Below are 21,011 nucleotides of genomic sequence, written 5' to 3' on the forward strand. Positions count from 1 at the left end.
GGCGACTCAGGCAAGAGAATTAGGAAGGAATTCAGTCATCTTTGGCTACAGAGATGTCGAGGAGAGATAATTTCTAAAATTAATAGGTTAACAATTTAAAAAGTAATGAACTTCCCCTGTGAAGTCGCCGGCAGTCTGTAAGGGCTACAAAGAGGCAGCCCTGGGGCCGACTCAGCTCCTGGTTGGGAGGTGCTGGAGGGCAGCTGCTCCGGTGGCGCTCGCCTCCAGGTCCCGCCTAAGTCCGGGATGCACACTTCCGCCGCCTCACCTGTTGCGCCCGGCCCTCCCCGAGCCTCTCCGCGTTGCACCCGGCTCTCCTTCCCTCCCTGAGCCTCTCAGCGCCTGCAGAGCTGGGCGGAGGGACCGTGGGATCTCACGCCCGACCGAGTCCCCGGAGCGCGCGCTTAGACCACGATCCGCCGAGCGCACAGGAGGAGAACCCGGAAAACCTCTTTGCACCTTCAGCGCAGTCCGATCGCAAGCCCCTTTGTGCGCGCTCCCGCCAGGGTCCCAGCTCCCGGGCGCGCGAATGCCCCTCCCCCTTCCCCGCCCCCTCTCTGCGCCCCTCCCGGCCCGGACCGCGTCGCGCTTTGCAAGTTGCAAAGCTTCTTCCAGCAGCGGCCGGCGGCGGTGACGGTGGTGGCGGTGGCCGGGACGCCTGGACGCTCCCTGGTGGTGCTGGGCCAGCCCGTGCTGCCCGGAGTGCGTGGGTGTGGACCTCAGTGTCTGCGCTTTTTCCAAGTTGCTTACCTCGTTCTGCGGCGGCCGGGACGCCTGGAAGCTCCCTGGTGCTGCCCGGAGTGCACCGGCGTGGGGCCTTCGCGCTGCGCTTTCCAAGTTGCAAAGCTCGTTCTGCAGCGGCCTGGACGCCTGGAGCCTCTCTGGTGCTGCCCGGAGTGCATGGCCTCGGACTTCAGAGGCTGTAGGGACGGAGTGAATGGCCGCGGACCTCAGAGGCTGCAGGGGCTGAGCGTCCCGCACCATGGAGGGCTCCGAGCCCCGCGCGCGGCAGGAGCGCCCAGGCGAAGCCCACGGTGCCCGCCTAGTGGAGGTGCGGCTGAGCGGAGGCGCCCCTTGGGGCTTCACCCTGAAGGGCGGTCGCGAGCACGGCGAGCCTCTGATAATCACTAAGGTAAGGCGACCTCGGGGTCTGCACGGTGACTGTCCCGAAGGGGTCCCCAATGCAGAAGGCTCGTCCGGGTCTTGGGGCGCTGCAGATGGGGCGTCCGGTGCGCAGCCTCCCTTGATGGGGGCGCATATGCAGTGGTCACCTGTGAAAGGAGTCTGGTTCCGGGTCTCGGGGCACTGCTGGGGGCGCATCTGCAGGGGTCACCTGTGCCTGGAGATTGGGGTCTGGGCAGCCAGAGCTGTGTGGTTCCGGCTCCAGCCTGGCGGCCCTCGGGCTACTCCCAACGTGGCTGGGAGTTGCAATGGCTCCCGTTCCGGGTCTCCCCCCCCCCCCCAACGAGGAAGGGCCTGGTCGTCCCCTGTAACTCCTGGCCTGGCCAGACCTACACCTGCGAGGCTGCCAGGAGAGGAAGGAAAATAAACAGTTCCAGGATCCAGGGACTAGGCATACATAGCCTTTGCGCTTGTTTGCTTTTTAGGGCCCCTGGTTGGTTACTTTTTTGCTTTTTACCTTTTGGTCTGCACGGTTTTTTTAGTCTAAAACCTGTTTTTAGGGCCCCTGGTTGGTTGTTTTTTTGCTTTTTACCTTTTGGTCTGCACCGGTTTTTAGTGTGAAACCGATACTAGAAACTCCTGCCAGTCAGCTTCAGGATTCTCAGGAGCTCATCCGTGTTTACTGACTTTCCTCCTCCTCTCCTACATGCACTCGCTCTGGATGCTCAGCGCATTGATTGGGACTTCTCAGCGTGCTTATAAAATAGAATTTGAGTTCTGATCATAAGGAAAGAGACCTTAGTCTCACATGCATGCATGTGTGTGTGTGTGTTTAGATTGCTTTAGAACTGGAATGCTCTTAAAACGCAATCCATCTTGGTACTTACCAACTAAACGTGTATAAACCTGTTATCAACAGACAACACGCCAATCTCTCAGGTCTTCTGGTTAAAGGAAATGAGAGCCTGTTCTGGGCAGAGCTGAGTCTCACTAAGGGCAGTCTCCTTGAGAATGTCATCATTTCTGTTTACTAGAGGTGTTGGGTGGTATGAAGGTGACTGGCAATTTTCATGCATAATAGTGCCTCACCTGGCATATATTTATTTTCTGCTCCTCTCTCCCGCCCTTTCTCTCTCCCCCCCCCTTGCCCAAGTATTCCCAGCATCTGGCCTTCAACTGTCTGTGTTGCTCAGAGATGACCTTGAACTTCTGACTCTCCTGCCTCCATTTTCCCTTTTCCCTACCGTGTCTGGCATGAACGTCTTTAGAACAACAAATAAAAGATCCCACACATCTTCTTCACCCTTGTTTGAGAAGCAGATGGAATGAACTATACATCAATTAATATGAAGTTTTAGGATTTTTAAGACATTTTTAAGTGTGTTTGTTTTCTTTTACATTTATGTGTGTTTTGCCTGAATGTACATGTGTCTTCTATAAGAGCAGCAAGTGCTCCTAACCACTGAGCTAACTCTCTGGCCCCTAGCGTTGGGTCTTTTACCATATAAGTAAGTTGGAGATTACTTTAAATGGGATGATTTGCTAGGGAGATTTTCATCCTCCTTTGCACAAGATAGTTCTAGTTTTATAAACTCTGCATGCTTGATGGCCTCCCGGCTCTCTGCTTTTTATAAATGGAAGTATATGTTAATCAAACTCAGCCTCACTAAGCTGTAATACCCTTGCATAATTTTTGTAAGTGACTCAGTATAACTGAAAAATGATGGTTTTGTTTGCTTAGAATGGATGGGACTCAGAACAACTTGTGGTTTTTGTATTTTCATGCATATATACACATTCAATTGCTGTTGCTCCTGTGTTTGTGTACACACCTATATTTTCACATGTTCTGTTGTTTCTACATATATTAACATATATTATATAATATATACATATATATGTGTATATATACATATACATATACATATACACACACACACATATATATATATATATATATATATATATATATATATATATAAACAGTATTTCAAATACCTGCCAATGCTTTAAGATTAAGGACACACACACACAGGCTGTGAAAATAAGAACGACAGCCATGTGGTGGTGGCGCACTCCTTTAATCCCAGCTCTTGGGAGGCAGAGTTAGGCTCTGTGAGTTTGAGGCCAGTCTGGTCTACAAGAGTGAGTTCTCCAGGACAGCCAAGGCTACACACAAAGAAACCCTGTCTTGGGAAGAAAAAAAAAAGAACAAAAGTTTATCAGTGGTGCTTACTTAGGACATGACGCTGATAATTAATTGCCACGTTATTTAAAAATGACAGAGGGTTGACTGGAGAGATGGCTCAGTGGTTTAAAACACTGGCTGCTTTTCCAGAGGACACAGGTTCAATTTCTAGCAACCTGCACGGTGGCTCACAACTTCTGCAAATCTGATCCTAGGAGATCTGTCACCTTCTTCTGGCCTCCTCGGGCATTGTCCGCACACGGTATGCAGACATACATTCAGACAAACATTTCTATGTGTGAAATAAAAATAAAATCTAAAAAAATGATGAAGGAAATGTGTCTATTTACAGCCACTTCCAAGGTAGAAATCAACTGCTCTGATAGATACCAGGGGAAATTGTTCTTCAACTGGAGTTCACTTTCAACTTTTCCTCTTCCAGTAGCTATTGTAATGCCATTGAAGCTTATTAAATACTTTTTCTAATAGTTCTTTTTCCATTTAAAAAACATCTATGCAATTTTTATATGTTGGGTTCTTGGTAGACCACAAGGATTTTCTGTTTAACTTTCTATTAATTATAATTATTTTCCGTTTAATTTTCTATTAATTATAATTATTCTACTATTTTTATATTTATATACTATTAATTATAATTATGATTTTGTTAATTGATGCTTTTATGTTTAGCTGATTCTGATTTGCGAGTAGCTTGACCTGATTTAAGAGGACACATTCTTTTGTTAATGATGTGACTATCGTTTGAAGATCTCATATGAGCAGGTATCTCAGAACTGGTAAAATGGTGTACTCTGAGGTCACAGATGTGGTGAATCCTAGGCAGGGTCTTGAAAGTCAGACTCTGATGGTGAATATCAGTCTTGCTTCCTGTCCAGTAGGCGCTATCTGCTTTTGACTGAACTCTCCTGCTATGTTATTTATGTTGAGTAACTCAACACCATCTGCAGGCTGACAGGTTTTCCATCTTGGTACCAAGGGTATTCTGCTGTGGGGTCTATTTTGTGTACTGTCATCCATTTAGCTGCTTCCTTGGCTTCTATCCACTGATGGAAGGCCATTGGCACCTGTCTCTAGGTATGGCAATCTGAATGTTCCCAGACATTGACAAATGCCCCCAGCCTAGTTATATATAAATCGCTTTGTTAGACTAATGGTGCATTGCCTTTGCTTTGAAGGACTTTGGGATTTTATTCTTTTGGAAAACAGTGGCCTTTAGGGTGGTGTGTTTGGAGGCCCTTGGCATTTCCAGTGTTTTCATGTGGGTCTGTTTTTCTTTCTGAGATGAACTCTTGGCTCCGAGAAAAGGCTTTATTTACACAGTAAATTGCAAACAAGTCCCTGCTTCATCTGCATTTTTGTAGTTGGAGAAAGGAAATTGAGAGCAGAGACTTCCCAGTACTGTGCTTTATGGACAATCAGAGTAGACGCTGAGGAAGGTCTCCTATTCTCTTGAATTGGTTTGAAGTTAAAGGACATTAACTTCCCAGAGGAGTCACATTCATAGAATTTCAGAAGCATGCCTGAAACTCTACAAGACTTCTACCGAAAGACGATATTATTAGGAATCATAACTGCTGAGAATCTTTATAATAATTTGCAGCTTGAAATCTCGCTACCATTAACAAACAAGCAGATGCACACATACACACACATAAAACTGGGAAGCACAAAAACACGCTAAAGCCCATTTTCTCATGCCGATGTTGCAGAGAGAACAGGAACAACCTGCAAGTTATAAGAGGTCTCATGATTTGGTGATATTCTTTAAGAGTATAGGTGGATTTAGGAAATCCCAGGGACCTGAAATATTACACTATAGCTGAGTTGGATTTGCAGGTAGGTTGAGCCGTTGTGGCCTTCTGGTCTTTTTTTGTTTGTTTGGTTTGTTTTCTTCATCCCCCCCCCACCTTTGTACTACATTCATTATGGAAACAGGGCTTGGCAAGTGCTCTACCACTGAGCGACATCTGTAGCCAATCTTGCTGGTGTTCCTTGAGAATTTCGGTGGGGGTGGAGACTGAGCTCCTTTCTGTGACATCACTTACTGGAGAGTCCCATCCACCAGCTGGGTTTCAGGAGGTCCCCTGCAACCTCAGGAATGTTTATCAAGGAAGAGGGTATGAAGCCCTGGCTTTGGCTATTCATAATTTATTAAATCCCATCCCCCCATGACAGAAACTGCTAACAGAGGCCCTAAGCATCCTATATAATAATACCTTAGTGATTGAAAAAGGAGTCTCTAGTTTAGAGGCTGCGGAGTTAAGGTCTTGGTGGCCTGGGTTCATAAATGTTGGAACAGTAGCCCAGTTGTTTTCCCTTGTACCCGTTTGCTTATTTGTTTGTTTTTAAAAAGGTTTATTTTATTTGAATGAGTGTTTTGCCTGCATGGAAGTGTACCGTGTGAGTCCAATATCCACAGAGGCCAGGAGATTGGTTGGATTGGGAATGGCGGAGGGTTGTGAGCTGCTGTGTGAGTGTTGGGAACTGAACCTGAGCCTCCTTCAAAAGCAAGCAGTGCTCCTAACCACTGCGGTACCTTCCCAACCCTTGTTTGTTTAGAGTCTACGTGTGCTTCAGACTTGGTCCGTAGGGAAAGACGACCTTGAACATTTTGTCGGCCCTGCCTCACCTAGGATTACTGGTCTCTGCCAACACAGGGGTACGGTGCTTGGGATTTTGTGAGAAAGGTGCTTTACCTTATGAGATCCATTCCTATCTCCTTTGTTTACTTTTGAGACAGAGTCTGGCCAAGCTGGCCTGGAACTCTGTTAAAGGGCTTGAGTCTCCTGAGTGCTGAGATTGTAGGTGCACTACTATGCCTGGCTTAAAATTTGTGTGTTTGTGTGTGTGCAGGGGGGAGGGGGGAGGAGCATGGAGTGGAAAGCAGAGCTTCCTATAAGCTAGGTATGAAGTTCTAGTTGAAGTTTTGAAAAGGGGAATCCTTGAATTTAGTGGCGCAACACTGGATGTGAACGTCTGGGTTTTGGTTCACTTCTGTGTGCCTCACCTTCACCACGGGACAAACTACTTTGTCAGTGTCTGGAGTGCTTGGCTCTCATCACCACTCCCATCCCTACTTCCTCACCCTAGCGTGCTGATGTTATATAAGTCCTCAGAACTGTAAACCTCAGTCTCTTTGCAAAGGCAGTCACTGCAGGGTTTGGAGTTACTAGGGTGAGTGTCATTCTAAAGATACGTCTGTAGTGAGAATTCATAGTCTGGTTAAAAAACACGAAGTTAAGTTTTCTTTCCTGTGCTGAAAGGCCTTTTCACTTGGGAGACCGGCCTTGCCAACTGGCTTTCAAATATATCTTTATTACCCCTTCCAGCTTGCAAATTAACTTGGCCTCACTGAATTCTAATCCTTGTTCCTTTGGAGATGTTTCAGGCACGGGGAGCCAGGCAGGGTGGGGAGCCAGGCATGGTGCCTATAAGTTGTCATCCAAGGTCTTATAGCTGGAGGCTTTCAGGTTCAAGTCCTAGAGGATTCTCCTTATGGGAGGCACGAGAGTATGTGACTCACACCTATAAATGCAGAGGCTTCCACCACTACAAAAAACTATAAACCTGAGCTGTGTGCCACACTTGTGAGCTATGCTGAGTTCAGTCTTGCTGGCTGAGTTGAGTAGTGCTTAACATGTCCTAACATTTATCTTTTTGAAAAAAATACAGGAAAGTTAGTTTGCCCAAGAGCTACATGTTGAATAATAAATAGTTTTTACTTTGTCATAATGAGATGCATTTTTTTTGCACTTGGCATATTTCATAGGTCTTTACTTGATAGGAGTTTTTAAGAGTATATTTTTATTACATGTACACACGTGTATATGTGCATGTACCTGAGGTTAGGGCCATCCTTTGGCGCTGGAGTTACAAGCAGTTGTGAGCTGCTTGATGTGGGTGCTGGGAATTGAACTCAGGTCCTCTGTAAGAAGAATACCTGTTTTTATCCACTGAGTCATCTCTCCAGCCCTTAGGACATTTTAAAAATGCATTTTGGAGTTATCTCCTTGCTGAAGTGGTTTTGTGTCAGCCTGCATATAGACTTGGATTCATGACTAAGCTCTAATAAGCAAAGGAGGAAAGTTCTGGAGCCGGTGGAACTTTGCTTTTCATGCCAGACAAGACAGAAACATTCAACAAGGTAATTTTAGGGTATAAAGGCTGAATGGACTTTTTATTTAGGCTGTCTTTTACTTTCAAAGACTAGAAAGGTGTGGGATCATGCTTCATAGGAGACATTGTACAGGCTTTGGAAACTTAGTCTCTTTTGATAGACATATGCCTAGAATTTTAATCCATAGGAGAATTCTGAAAGAGCTCTAGTAGAATTCTAGAACATACGTCTGGGTAGGGAGTGAGGGGTATAGTTCACGCTGCCTGGAGATATGGTTCAGCTTTCTTTTTATATTGAAAAAGATTTTCCATACAGTAATTTTTATTGTTTTTCCCTCCCCCAATTCCCAATTCTTCCCAGATCCTACCCACCTCTCTGCCAACCCAACTTTGTTTTTTCTTTTTAAACACACAAAAGCAAAACAAAAGGCAACCCACACAGAATACAGACACAGAAAATAAAACAAGCAAAAGACCAATAAGACAAAAAAAAAGAAGCCCAAACAAAGCAAAACAAGATAAAAAGTATAAAAATACCATTGAGTTCTGTTTGTGTTGGATCCCTGCCCTCCCCTGAGGTGTGGTTAATATGCTCACTGAGACTCCCTTTGGAGAAAACTGAGTTTTATTTTGCCTGTGTAGCTAATGCCTTGCTTAGGGGTGGGAGATTGTGTACACTTATCACTTTCGAGTCTCAGTGCTAGGACCTGTGTGGGCCCTGTGCTCCTCATCACAGTCTCTTATTTCATTGGTGCATCTTCAGGTCCAATGAAACTCAGGAATGGCTATCTGGGGTGTCTATTAGCACACCAAAGCACACGCTGGCCTCTAGGTTCTCAGCATCACAAATACCTATCCCAGAGCATCCTGACTCTTCTCACCCTACCTTAAATGTTTCCGGCTCATGGCCTTCCCTTCTCCAGCTTCTCCTTCCTCCATAACCCTGCAATTTCAGCCACGTGCCCTCTTTCTCTCCCGCTTCTCTGGCTTCTCCGTGTCCTGGTCCTCTTTTTCTCTTCCTCTCTCACCCCCCCCCCATCCCCACATGGTCATGTTTAGCGCGTACCACTTTCTTCCCCTACTTTGGACTCTTCCAGATGCCTCTGGCTGGACTCTTAACTCATATCCATATAAAACACCTTCCCATCCATCATGCCTGGAGCAGTCATGTCCTCACTTTATATATCTGGTGTCAAAACTCCCCCCTTATGTATGAAAGACACTGGTTCCCCTCTGGCACTTATTCTCCTTATGCTTCCTCTTATACGCAGATCCTCCACCCTCTAGAAGAGGGCTTTGGTGAAGACGTCCCGTTTAACACCGAGGACCGCAAAGGCTCACTCTGCCCATTGTCCAGTTGTGGGTCTCTGTTAGTTCCTGTATACGACAAGAAAAAACATCTCTGGAGAGGGAGAAGCAAGGCACTGATCTACGGGAATAGCAGTAGCTATTAAGAGTTGTTTGATTGCTGTTTCTTTAGAAGAATAATAGTATCAGGTTTCCTCGTAGGCCCATGACCTAATTAGTCTTAGGTTCTTGGCCACTTGAGCAGTACCAGATATGGGTTCCATCTCATGGAGAAGACCTTAAATCGTACCAGAAAACGATTGAGTGCTCCTATAACATACGGGTTATATATGTCATTATATCGAGTGCTCCTGTAACATACATGCCACTACTCATTATATCTTACAGGCAGGTCACTGTTGTGGGTTACAGAGTTGAGCTGGGAGGTATTGATGATTGGCTTTCTCTCCCAGTACCGTGAACACTAGTAAGGACGAAGCTTCTACTTCGGCACCAGCTTGACTTCTCCTATCCAATGACACACACACGTGTCTTCAGCAATAAAGCCCTAAGATTAGGTTGCATGGGTCAGCTTTGAGTTGGGTTCCCAGCTCTCAGCATCCATGTGAGGCAGCTCACAACTGCCTGTAACTCTTAATTCCAGGCACCCCCATTTTTTTTCTGTCATCCATGGGCACCTGCTCTCGCACATGTGCACAATCCTCTTTATAGACACATAATTAAAAATAATACAAATAAATCCATAAAATATACCGCTGGCGGGGGGCTGGCACGTGGTTCAGTCAATAGAGCATTTGCCTTTGGTTCAAAGAAAAACAAAACAGTATAGAAACAAAGCCAGTAGTGAATTCAAGGAAGAGGTCTGTTGAGATTTCGCCTTGGGAAAATGTGTTTCAGTATATCATTTAAAACCAAGGCCAAGACATTGATGTCCATAGATAACCCAGCACTGGGGAGGCTGGAGTAGGAGGGCAGTAAGTTCAACTCTAGCTTTGACTATTTAGTACACATTGGGAGATGGGAGTTTAGTCAGTGGTGGAGCTTGTCCGCAGGTATGAGACCCTGGGTTTGATCCCTAGCATAATTTTAAGTGGGAATCAAGGAAAGGAAAATAACTGAAGAATATGAGTTGCAAAGCAAAGGTAAACTCCCCTCCCTCTGCCTGGATGAGGAGACCATTTTGTATTTCTAATTCCAGGAGTATTAAGTTGCAAGCAATAATGATTTCCTCTGTAGGAGAAGGAAGAAAGAAGCTCGTGTTCTAGACGAGCTATGGACGGCTGTGATTCTCTTTCAAGCCGTAGGAGATTTTTAAATTTTCATATCAAAACCATTTGGGAAGGCGGGGTTTATTCTGTGTCCTCGAAGATCAATATTTTTACTTATTGGCAGAAGAAAGGGAAAGAGTGCTTGTGTGGTTGCTTTTGTTTGTTTGTTTGTTTTTGAGATGGGATATTACTATGTAGCCCAAGCTGATGCAATCAAAACTAAGTATGTTGCCGAGACCACTTTGGAATGCAAGCCGTCTTTCCTCTGCCTTGCCTCTTTAGTGCTAGGAGAGAGGGAGAGGGAGAAAATATACTCACCCAGCTTTATTTTTATGTTTATGGAAATGGCTCTTTGGCATCAAAGTTAAGTAACCAAATAGTTGTTCTTCTATACTCTCAGTTAGGCTATTGAAACTTTTTTTCTCTTGTGCTGGACACAGAACCTAGGGTCTTGGTTTTGTCTGCTATGCAAGGGCTCTAGTGTGGGTTCTCATGACTTCCAGTGAGACACAGCAGCAGCTCTTGAAACTCATTTATTTCTTTTGACACTGGATCTTTATCCTTAAATAGTCCATTTATAATTTATATAGCTGTTATTTTTTTTTCTTGACTATAGACAGGGATTCATCCTTGTCTCTGCAAAATCTGCTCTGATTTTCCCTCTCTTAACTCCTCAGGTGTATTTCCTGCCTTTCCTTACCTATCCGGTGAATCTCATACCATAATTTGGGCTACAAAAATACTTTTTCAGCCTTGACGTTGTTTATATTTGGGGCCAAATAATTCTTTGTTGTGGGGCCATCTGTTAGTTTTTTTGTCAACTCGGCCCAAGCTTGGGAACCTCAGTTGAGAAAATGCCCCCCTTAGAATGACCTGTAGGCAAGTCTGTGGTGCGTATTCTTGATTGATTTTTGAGTGTGTGTGTGCGTGTGTGTAAGTGGTACCACCCCAGGGCAGGTAGTTGGGGTGGGGGGCGTTGTTGTACGAGAAAGCAGGTTGAGCAAGCCACAGGGAGCAAGTCAGTAAGCAGCACACCACCATGGCCTCTGCTTGAACTCCTGCCTGGACTGGAAGACCTATTACCTAAAGTTGAAATAAACCCTTTTCTCTCCAAGTTGCTTTTGGTCATGTTGTTTGCAGTCCTTGGTAGTTCTATTTCATTGGTTAATTTCCTCTGCAGTTATCATTGATAACGATGACACATCTTTTCATATATTCTTACATATACCAAAGCAACTTTTCTTCACGTTGCAATATTAGGGTTTATCTTGCTATTCTGATGGTGGTCACCATTTTTCGTTTTCTTTCAGCTCCTAATATTGCAGAAGTGAGGTCAGACCTTTCTAATTCATAATCCATTAGGTTTTCTCTAATTTTTTCTCTCTTTATTTTTCATTCTTTGTGGTTTTGGTCTTGGGAAATTTTGTTTAACCTTATCTTCCAATCCTTCCATTGGATTTCAAATTTGTGACCTTATTTTCTTTTTTCAAATTCTAAATTTCGTCTCATGGTTCTTTTTTGACACCATACTGATCTTGTTTCGTGGCTAATTCTCTTGTCTCGTAATACTGAGCTAGTTTTCAAAACCGTCCGTGTTCCTCAAAGATTTTGTTTTGGGGGTTGTTTCTGAAGAAAGGGCTTCTTTCTTTCCCGGCAGAAGTTTCTTCAGTCTCTAGGGTTCCTTGACTCTCTACTGGTATTAAAGAACAGATTGCTTTGAATAACATGTATTACCTGGTGCATGTGGATGAGTGATGACCCAACAAGGCTGTTTTTCTGGGAACTCCTGAGAGCCAACACTTCAGGTTTCTTTTAGAATGGGCTATATCCCTATCATAGAGTTACTTTAGCAGATATTTTTGTATAAAGCAGATTTCAAGGTGACAGGAAGCATACTCATAGGGGGGTGATCCTGGCCTTGCTCAGCTGAATGAACAAGACAGAGTCCCTACTCTGGCCATAGCAGATCCAGCCTGGAGGAGTCACCTACTAGTAAGGAGTTTTGTCAATGCCTGTTTGCATTCAATGCTAGTTCTCCCACAGGGTCCTTAGCCTTTTTAGCCCCCATCCTCCAGTTCGTTAAACCAGAATAATTTCTATTTTATTGTATTATTGTGGGGATTAAATGAGACAGCATGTAAACTTGAATTCATTCTCTTCCTCCTTTCTCCTACTCAATCCTGATTAATTAATTATAAAGCTGAGAAATTATAAAAATGTTTATGTATCAAAGGACTTCTTTACTGTAGAAAGAATTTGAGCTGAATTTCACATGGCAGAAATTTAATATGTATCAAGGAGATTTTGTTACTGCTTAGTATGGAGTTCATAGTTTGCATTTAAGTTAAAAGATACATCTAATTTGGGGATGTTCCTCGGGGGTAGAGTGCTTAGTGTGTACAAGGCCTTGGGTTTAGTTAAAAGCTACATTTAATATTAGCTTCAGTCTATTGTTTGTATTAAATGATTGTTTTCTTCTATCCCTCCGAAACTTAAATTATTTTTAAATAATTTAGCAAAATGCTTTAAGGATTATTTGTATTATTACCCTTAAAGCATTTTGCTAATTTTGTAGTAATGTGAATGAATGGTCTCTCAGATCAGGAGAAGTTGTCAAAGGTGATTTTTTTTCAAAGGCGAATGAAACTAGTGGGAAGGATAAAGGCTAAACATGTTTGTGACACCAGGCTCCATTTTATCTCACGCCTTCAATTATTTGTAATAGAAAATCTTCCAAGGAGTTGGATCTGTGGGTGTGGTGAGGCCTTGTGGGGAAAAAAATTCTGTGTAGCTGCTTCCTGGTGTTGGGCTATGTTTCTCAGCTCCCCACGCAGCTGGGTGTGGCTGTGTGACCATCCTCCTCAGTGAAGTCCAAATAGAAGTAAAGTCTGCCATTTTATAGTCTTCCCCCTTCCCGAAATAGGTTCTCCCTTTGCCCGGTTGGGATGAAGGTAATCTCAGAGCAGAGCTCCGGTGACTAATAATGTGGTTTCCTAGGGCATGGTCCTTTGCCTAGTACTTACTACTACATGAAATCTGCTTTGTGTTTGGGTTCCTGAATTGCTTAACAAGTCAGACACAAATGAAACCCTAGCACTAATGAAAACTTTTCCTTTTAACCGATATGTTCGCGAATCTCTAACACTTTGGACACCTGTGTAGGAGGACATGAGTTTTGACTTTGTGGGAAGAATGACAGTGGTTGTCCAGTTAGCACACAGCTAATTCCGCACGTACTTATTATGTCATGCGAGACCTCCACACCTGTGGCTTCTTCAACTCCAGCTATTCCTTTTAGTCGGTAATTTAATTTTCACCTAGTCTTGCTTTTCCTCCAGGTCTGTCAATGCTGACTTGAGAATTTTGGAGAGGAAGCACAGGAAGCTGGGAGAATGCCTAGTGTAGATAATTAGCCCTCTGGTAGGCCTGGGTGATGGGATGATGTTAGAGTTTGTACCTTTGACCCATCAGTGCAGCTTCCCCCCCCCCCCCACGGCTTCAAGCACAGAACATGTTGCCTGTGAAGGTTACACGTTTAAGTGGTCATTAACAGAGCTGCCTTCATCAGATTAGCTAATTATAATCTTGAATGGCAGACTTTTTCTTCCCTTGAGGAATAATTGCAGCCCATAGACACACAAGCTGGATCAGCAGTGAGAAAGATGAGGGTCCCAGGTATGTAGGGGAGATGTGAGGAGATGCCCAGGAAGTAACAGAAAGCCCTTTCTGCATTTGTGAAGTAGGTAAAGGTAATTCTCTGTCTATAGATCCAGATTCTGTATCTGATAAAATTTTACCTGTAGGTTAATTGTGCCTATGTGTGTAAATTTGTAAACACTGATATTTATCAGTGTTAATTGTACATAAGTTCATAACATTGTTGCATCGTGGCATGGTAGTGTTTTCATGTTACCTGGGGCCGTAGTTCATTGATAGAGCCCTCGCTTATTTCTGTGCAAAGTCTTGGGTTTGGTCTGCAGTTGGCACACCTAGACAGACCCAGAAAATACATTATTAGCTTAAGCATAAATGATCCTTGTGGAATTATAGCAGTATTTTTTTCCTCTGCTCAGGAATTCTGTGCTGGAAACAGTGAAGACTTAGTTATTGGATGCTTGAAGGTAATTATTTTAAAAATCCCATTGTCAAACTGTAATTCTCAGCCCTTGGGAAGTGGAGACAGGATCAGGAATTCAATGTTAACTTCTATTATATCATGAGTTTCAGACTGCATAAGGTCATATCTCAAAAAGGAAAAGAAACAAAAATACTGCCACATCTTTGGAATCAGAAGACAGATCGAAGGAAGTTTAGTTTGTTCATTTTGAGATGTTAAGAAATGATGTTTGGGACTGGAAAGATCGCTCGCTGGTGGAGAGAGCACTGGCTGCTCTTCTTTTGTACCCACAGATGCCTGTAACTCCACCTCCAGAGGATCTGATGCCTTTGGCTTCCTCAGGCACCCACAAATGTGTGGCATACATGTAGACACACAGTAGCATAAAAATAAAAATCAAAAATCTTTAGAAAAAAAAACCAGAAATGCTATTTGTGGCTATAGATGTAGCTCTTTGTTAGAACACTTGGCTAATATTACTCAGTCGGTCCCCAGCCCTAAGGCTTGGGAGGTTGGCAGTGGGGGACAGAATATTTTGGTTCTGTGGAATATATTTTTATAATTTTCTACATAGTTCTGTTTAAAAAGAAATCCCTGACTTCTAGAACCAGTACTTTAAGTCGATCAAATATGTCAGTCTTTAAAACAATTTTATTTTTTGTTGTTTGTTTTCGTCTGTGATGTTTTCCTTAACATTTTCATTGTGTGGAGATGGCCTGAACTTGAACGAAAGTCTGGAAAGAAAACATCTGGACTTGAAAAGACCAGCTTGCTGCTGCTGAGCCAGTCATATTTATTTTATGTTGACTTCCTGATCCTATTTAGGGGTTAGGAGCTGGGAGTGGAGGGGTTGTTTCTGATCCCCCCCCCCCCCAAGCCCATTTTCAGTGGCTGTTTTGGAGAAAAGCAATTAAAAGCACATAGCACTCTGCGTAACTGTGAAATTTCCACCACAGAAATGCATTTTGCATTTTGTCTCCTGGGGCAGCAAGCCTCTATGTGCCCTGATGAACAGCCGGAACTCGCTTTGTTTTTACAAGAGTTTCATTCTCAAATTACCCACGCTGTAATTGCAGTTCTGAAGATTTCAACTTCACATGAAAGCTCATTGTTTCTGTTCCTCTCCAACTATTTCCACAGTGGCCTCTTACTGCCTCCTTTCCTCTGTACCCAGGAATGTTGGTTTCTCTTGAGGGCTCTTCTTGCTCCTGTAGGTGGTCTCACTCATGGACTCCTTGCCATCCCCCCCCCCCGTTTCTTTTTTTCTATGTAGTCTTTACCAGTCTGGGGTTCACTATGTGTAGCCTCTCCTTGTCTTCTGAGCTCTGGGGGAATCGTTATTTTACCTTTTCTCGTCTCCTGGGTTTCTAATCTTGACCTTAGGTTTATTCCTAAACGTAGAAATCATCTTTGATTCTTCTCTCCCAGGAACCTTTTGTAACCAGGTGATCACGAAGTAATTTAATGTCTGTATATTACGAGGTGCAGCTGAGCACAGGGAACTGAGTTCTTGCCCTGGACGCACCCAGGAGGGGCTTTTTGGGGAGGGTTGTTTTGAGGATTTTTTAAATTTTTTTATTATTTATTAAAGATTTCTGCCTCCTCCCCGCCACCGCCTCCCATTTCCCTCCCCCTCCCCTGGTCAAGTCCCCCTCCCTCGTCAGCCCAAAGAGCAATCAAACGTTTTTCACTCCTCCCTAACCTTGCAGCCCTAGGAGTATCCTGATCTTGGGTTGTAGGAGTTTCTTTGAATTCAGTGGTTCTCAATCTTCCCGGCATTTCGGTTTTTTAATACAGTTCCTCATGTTGTAGTGACTCCCTACCATAACATTATTTTGTTGCTACTCCATAGCTACAATTTTGCTGTTAACGAATGATAATGTAAATATATGATATGCAACCCCCCTGAAAGGGGTCACAGCCCACCGGTTGAGGACCCCATTTAGTGATTAAACTAAATTAAAGTGTAGTAATTACAGTCATTCTGCAGCATCTCAGATTGAAGATGCGCCCTATGGTGTCTAAGTTTCATTCCTTGGGGTAGCTAGGAAAGGAAGGTCTTGGAAAGAAATGTTTGTTTTGTTGAGACAGAGTTTCACATAGTCCAGGCTGGACTTCTGATCATCCTACCTGTATCTCCCAAGTCCTTGGATTACACGTATGTGCCACTATATCCAAATTTCCTTTCGATATTTTGTTTATAGTTATGAAAAGTTGTTATGATATACTTCCTACTTCCTCTTCCTACCACCTTTTTTTAAAATTATTTTTCGAGACAAGGTTTCTCTGTAGCTTTGGAGCCTGTCCTGGAACTCACTCTGTAGACCAGGCTGGCCATGAACTCCCCTGCCTTTGCCTCCCGGGTGCTGGGATTAAAGGCGTGCGCCACCACTGCCCGGCTCCTCCTACCATCCTTTAAACGATATTTTATCTTACGTGTATGGGTGTTTTTGCTTCCATGTCTGTCTGTGTGCCACTCGTGTGGCAGAGATGGCTGTGAGCCACCATGTCCGTGCTGAAAATCATACCCAAGTCCTCTGGAAGGGCAGCCAGTCCTCTTCAATACCAGGCCATTTCTAGGCCATCCCCTTTTGTAGCGCACCACGCCCGTCTGCTCTCTATGCTCCACCATACAGTTCGTGAACCGGGCAAGGGGCTGGAGACTGAAACACTGAGAAGCACGGACAGAGACAGGGTTTATCCTTGAAACAGGAATGCCCCCTTTATTGTGTCCAGGTGCAGCTTATATAGGGATAGCCACGCCCCAGCCAAACCCTCCAGAAATCACTCCCCTGCCATCAGGAACTCCTGAGGGTCTCGTGCTTAGAGCAGCTGCAAGCTGTCTCAGCAGAAGAAAACAAGTTGTTTACAAGAAATTCAGGATCTGGGGGTTCACAGCTCCCAACACCCTTTTAATTTTTTTTCTTCCTAAGATGGTGTATTACTTGTAAGGTTGCTACAGAAACCTGACACAAACAACATAAAGAAGGTTGTATTTTGGCTCATAATTCAGGTATTCCATCCACCATGGCAGGGAGGTCACGGTTCTAGGGATATGATGTCTTTGGTCACATTGCATCACAGATGGGATTATGTTATATTTGTTTCCCAGGCTGGCTTTCCATTCCTGGGTTCAAGAGATCCTTCTGCCTGAGTTTTCTCAGTACCTGGGACTATGGGTGACAGCTTCTGTGTTCAGCTAAAATTCTCCCTTTTAGAGTGTAAGCTTTTTTTTTTGCTTGTTTTTTATTACTCACTTTAATGCCAGGACATTTTCAGCATCCCAAAATAAACCTTGCATCTCCTTTAGCAGTTCCTTCATATCTCTTACCTAGATCCAGTAGTATTCCATTTTATGAGTGGACAATATTTTGTTTTTCCATTCATCTGTAGATGGATATTTGGGTACTTTCTACTTTTGAAGTTTTTATGAGTGATGTTGCTTTGAGCATTTACTTACTATTTATTTTTATTATTATATTTTAATATAATTATATTATATTATTAGTATAAATTAAAATAATAATAATTATTATTTACTATTTATTGTCTAGATATCTTTATTTGAAGAACTTTTCTTGTGTTTCCAGCTTGTTACAGTCTCCCTTACCTCCATCCCCCAGGCATAGTACCTGTGAGAGGCCCTCTGTACAGGGACCTTGTGCCTCGTAAAGGAATATAATTGGTCCTTCTGGAATTTAATCTGTGGATTCAAAAAAATGTTGGGGTCGGTCAAATGGCTCAACAGGTTAAAAGGCATTCACTGTTCAGACTTTACAACCTGAGTTCAATTCTGAATCATAGCAAAGGAGGAAGGAGAGAACTCCTCTGAACCTGCATATGTGTTCTGTGAGAGTCTCTTTCACTCCTATAAAGTACAGTGTGGTTTTATAGTAACTGAGAAGACCGGTATGTTGTAAGGAGAGACTGCCCTCATTCCTAAGGCCACTGTCGGATGGAGACAGGGAGCAGCCTGCGTGTCTACTGTTCAGGGGATAGGAACATAGACTTACCTTCTTGCAAGGTGGATATCTTTCTTCCCCAGGGGTTTGTGTCAATATCCATTCTTGGGTTTGCTCAGTAGGAGAGAGCCCCTTTCTCCACCGTGAAGTGATCGAGGGATCCCGTTTGGGAAATCAATCGCTTTCTCTTACTCCTTTCCACTTGTTCCTCTTGATAGCATCAACAACTGCCATGAAAGAAAAAATGCAAACCGTGTTTCATCATAGTTTCGGATTATGTTTTCTGTTTCCACATCAGCAGGGAGCTGCCCCAATGAACTTGTTCTTTCTAGGATTAGAAGCCATCAAGTGCACTGTAGAGTTTGTCATTTTCCTTTGAATGTTTCAGTTGCGTGTTTATTTTTTGGCATTCTGCGTGCTGTGACTTGATTTGTGTGCCAACATGCTTGCCATTGTTTATTTTTGTGTCTGCTTCTTATGGAACCCATGGCTTTGTGAAGGCTGGATGTTAGGCAGGTACTCTGTTTTAAACTATATCTCTTTCCTTTTCCTTATTTATTTATTGTATATAGTGCATGTGTGTGCATGTGTGTATTCTGTGTTCTGTGTATGCTAAGGTGGAGGCTAGGGTTTGGCTTTGAGTCTCCTACTGGAATTCATCTGTCTCTGACATTCAAACTCCCATTGCTGGTGTTACCAGTGTGTGCCATTATACCTGGCTTTTTATGTGGGTGTGGAATATTTCAACTCAGGTCCTCACGGTTACTCACTGAGACATCTCCTCAGCCCCTTGTTTATCTTTCAACTCTAATTTTGTAATAAGTCTGCCAGGAGATTTGGCTGAGGTTGTTTATGTTTAATCGGTATGCTCACAGGCTCCAGTGTCCTGGCAAAGGTCATAGTGCGTAATCAAAAGGACAGCATTCCAACCTGGGCCACTGAGCACCTTAATGTAACTCTTCCTTCTCTGTGACTTAAAATTGGAGTCTTTTTAAAGACCAGCTTTCAAGGTACAGAAAAGGTCCTCAGGATTTTATGCAGTTCCATGCCCTCCCCCATTCTTAGCTCTGTAGGAAATTCCAGAAGTCTCACTAACAATACCTCTGTGTCTGTGTTTGGGGTGTTCTTAATATCCAGATGACCCTCTTTAAATTAGGAGACAGCAAATATTTTATCTAAAGGTCCACAGAACAACTACTTTTGGGTTTGTAGTCCAGTTCCTTCTCTCTGTGTCTATGTAGCCAGAAATAGCCATAGATAATATATAAATGAAAGGATCATGAACCAATTAAACTTTATTCATAAAAGTAGGCAGTTAAGGGTAGAGCTGGAGAGATCTCAGTAGTTAAGAGCTCTTGCCATTCGTGCAGGTGAAACTTTTACACCTTGCTCTAGAATTTATGAACACCATGTTGGAAGATTGTTGAGGATAAGCCAGAGAATTCTAATACTGTCTAGTTTGAGAACTATTGCCCTGAGGAGGTAAGGCCGTCTGTGTGAGAATCATCATCATCATTATTATTTGACTTTTTAAGAACATTATTAGCATATATTGTACATACCAGATTTCACTGACATTTTCATACATGCACATAATGTTTTTTGGTAATATTTACCCCTCCCTCCTTACTCTCTCTTGTTCCCCTTCCACCGATTCTTTTCCTTTTTTCCAGCTAGTCCTCTTCCTACTTTCACGCCTTTAGAAAATTCTTTTTGGTGATCTATTGAATTTAATGCCACAGATACCTTACCAGTAGCAGCTACACCACTGAAGAAGAGTCTCATCCTCCCTTGCATTAACTGGCCATAGATCTTTACGGATGGGTGTGCCCTCCGTGAGATTTGGAGAGGATAATACAGATGTTCCATTTATGGCTGAGCATTCAGTAGTCACATATTTTTAGCCCATTGACTTAAAAGTCTTTATGGTTAACTACTGCCTGTTGGGGAAAAAAAAGGCTTCTCTCACCAAAGCCGATAGTAAGGAGATCAACGTAGTTGTTTTATTTTTTAAATCTAGAGTTGAGGCACAGGACATGCGAGGGCAGGTTCCTATGGAGACCTTTGACCTTGGACTCCTTTGGAGTTGGACTTTAGGGTGATTATGAGCCACCTAGCATTGGTGCTTGGATCTGAACATGGGTCCTCGTCCAGAATAGTGCTTGGCCTGATTGGAGTGACCTATGCTTACACCTAGGACCGTGGTTTCACATCTGAGCCTGGGCTGCTGACAGGGAACACGTCTGGGTCTGTGGCCCAACACCAGCCAGAATCTAGGCTGATGTCCATGCACGTCACCACATTGAGTTATAGGAACCAGGCGTGTTGAGTTCTGAGGGTCCTGCTGGGCCAGCTCTGTTCCTCATAGGTCCCAGGAGAGCTGGTTCTGCCCCTCCCTGGACATGGTAACGGGAGAGCTGATCCCCCTCCCCCACCGCCATCAGTAACTGCAGGACCTCCATGACTTGGGGTAACCATAGGATGTCTGAGAGGAGTCTCGATGAGTGTCCCATAATGATGATGGACCAGAAACCAGAGGCTTTGAACCACACCAGTGACTCCTTGCAGTGGACACTTTGTGGTAGGTAGGGTTGATTGGACACAAGGGGTATGCTGTGTGACACACTGTAGCTCCTGATGCCCCTAGGATGAATGAAGAGGTGTTGGAGAGATGGAGGAGTGAGGTAGGTTTTTTGTTTGTTGTTTTGTTTTTTTTAAATTACTTTGGGGAGGCACGTAGCAGGGTGAGGGATGTATATGGAGGAACTGAGAGGGATTGGGGTGCATTGTAGTAATAGGAGCGGCGGGGCTGCATCTCCAGCACCCTGGCCGCCTCCGGCTAGCTTTACCCGAAATAATTACACGGACACTGTATTCTTTTAATCACTGCTTGCCCATTCTCTTCTAGG

General features: G+C 43.8%; 1 protein-coding gene across 1 annotated transcript in view; it reads left to right on the plus strand.

Annotated features, from left to right (window-relative positions):
* Positions 1–924: 924 nt before the first annotated feature.
* Shroom2 (shroom family member 2) overlaps positions 925–21,011 on the plus strand; it is a 125,793-nt gene continuing 105,706 nt past the window's right edge. The window contains exon 1 of the mRNA XM_005358902.3: positions 925–1,132. Within this exon, the coding sequence (XP_005358959.1) occupies positions 983–1,132 (150 nt within the window). The 5' untranslated portion in view covers positions 925–982. The remainder of the gene's footprint in view (positions 1,133–21,011) is intronic.

The sequence above is a fragment of the Microtus ochrogaster genome, chromosome X (assembly GCF_000317375.1).
Source record: "Microtus ochrogaster isolate Prairie Vole_2 chromosome X, MicOch1.0, whole genome shotgun sequence".
NCBI classification, from domain to species: Eukaryota; Metazoa; Chordata; class Mammalia; order Rodentia; family Cricetidae; genus Microtus; species Microtus ochrogaster.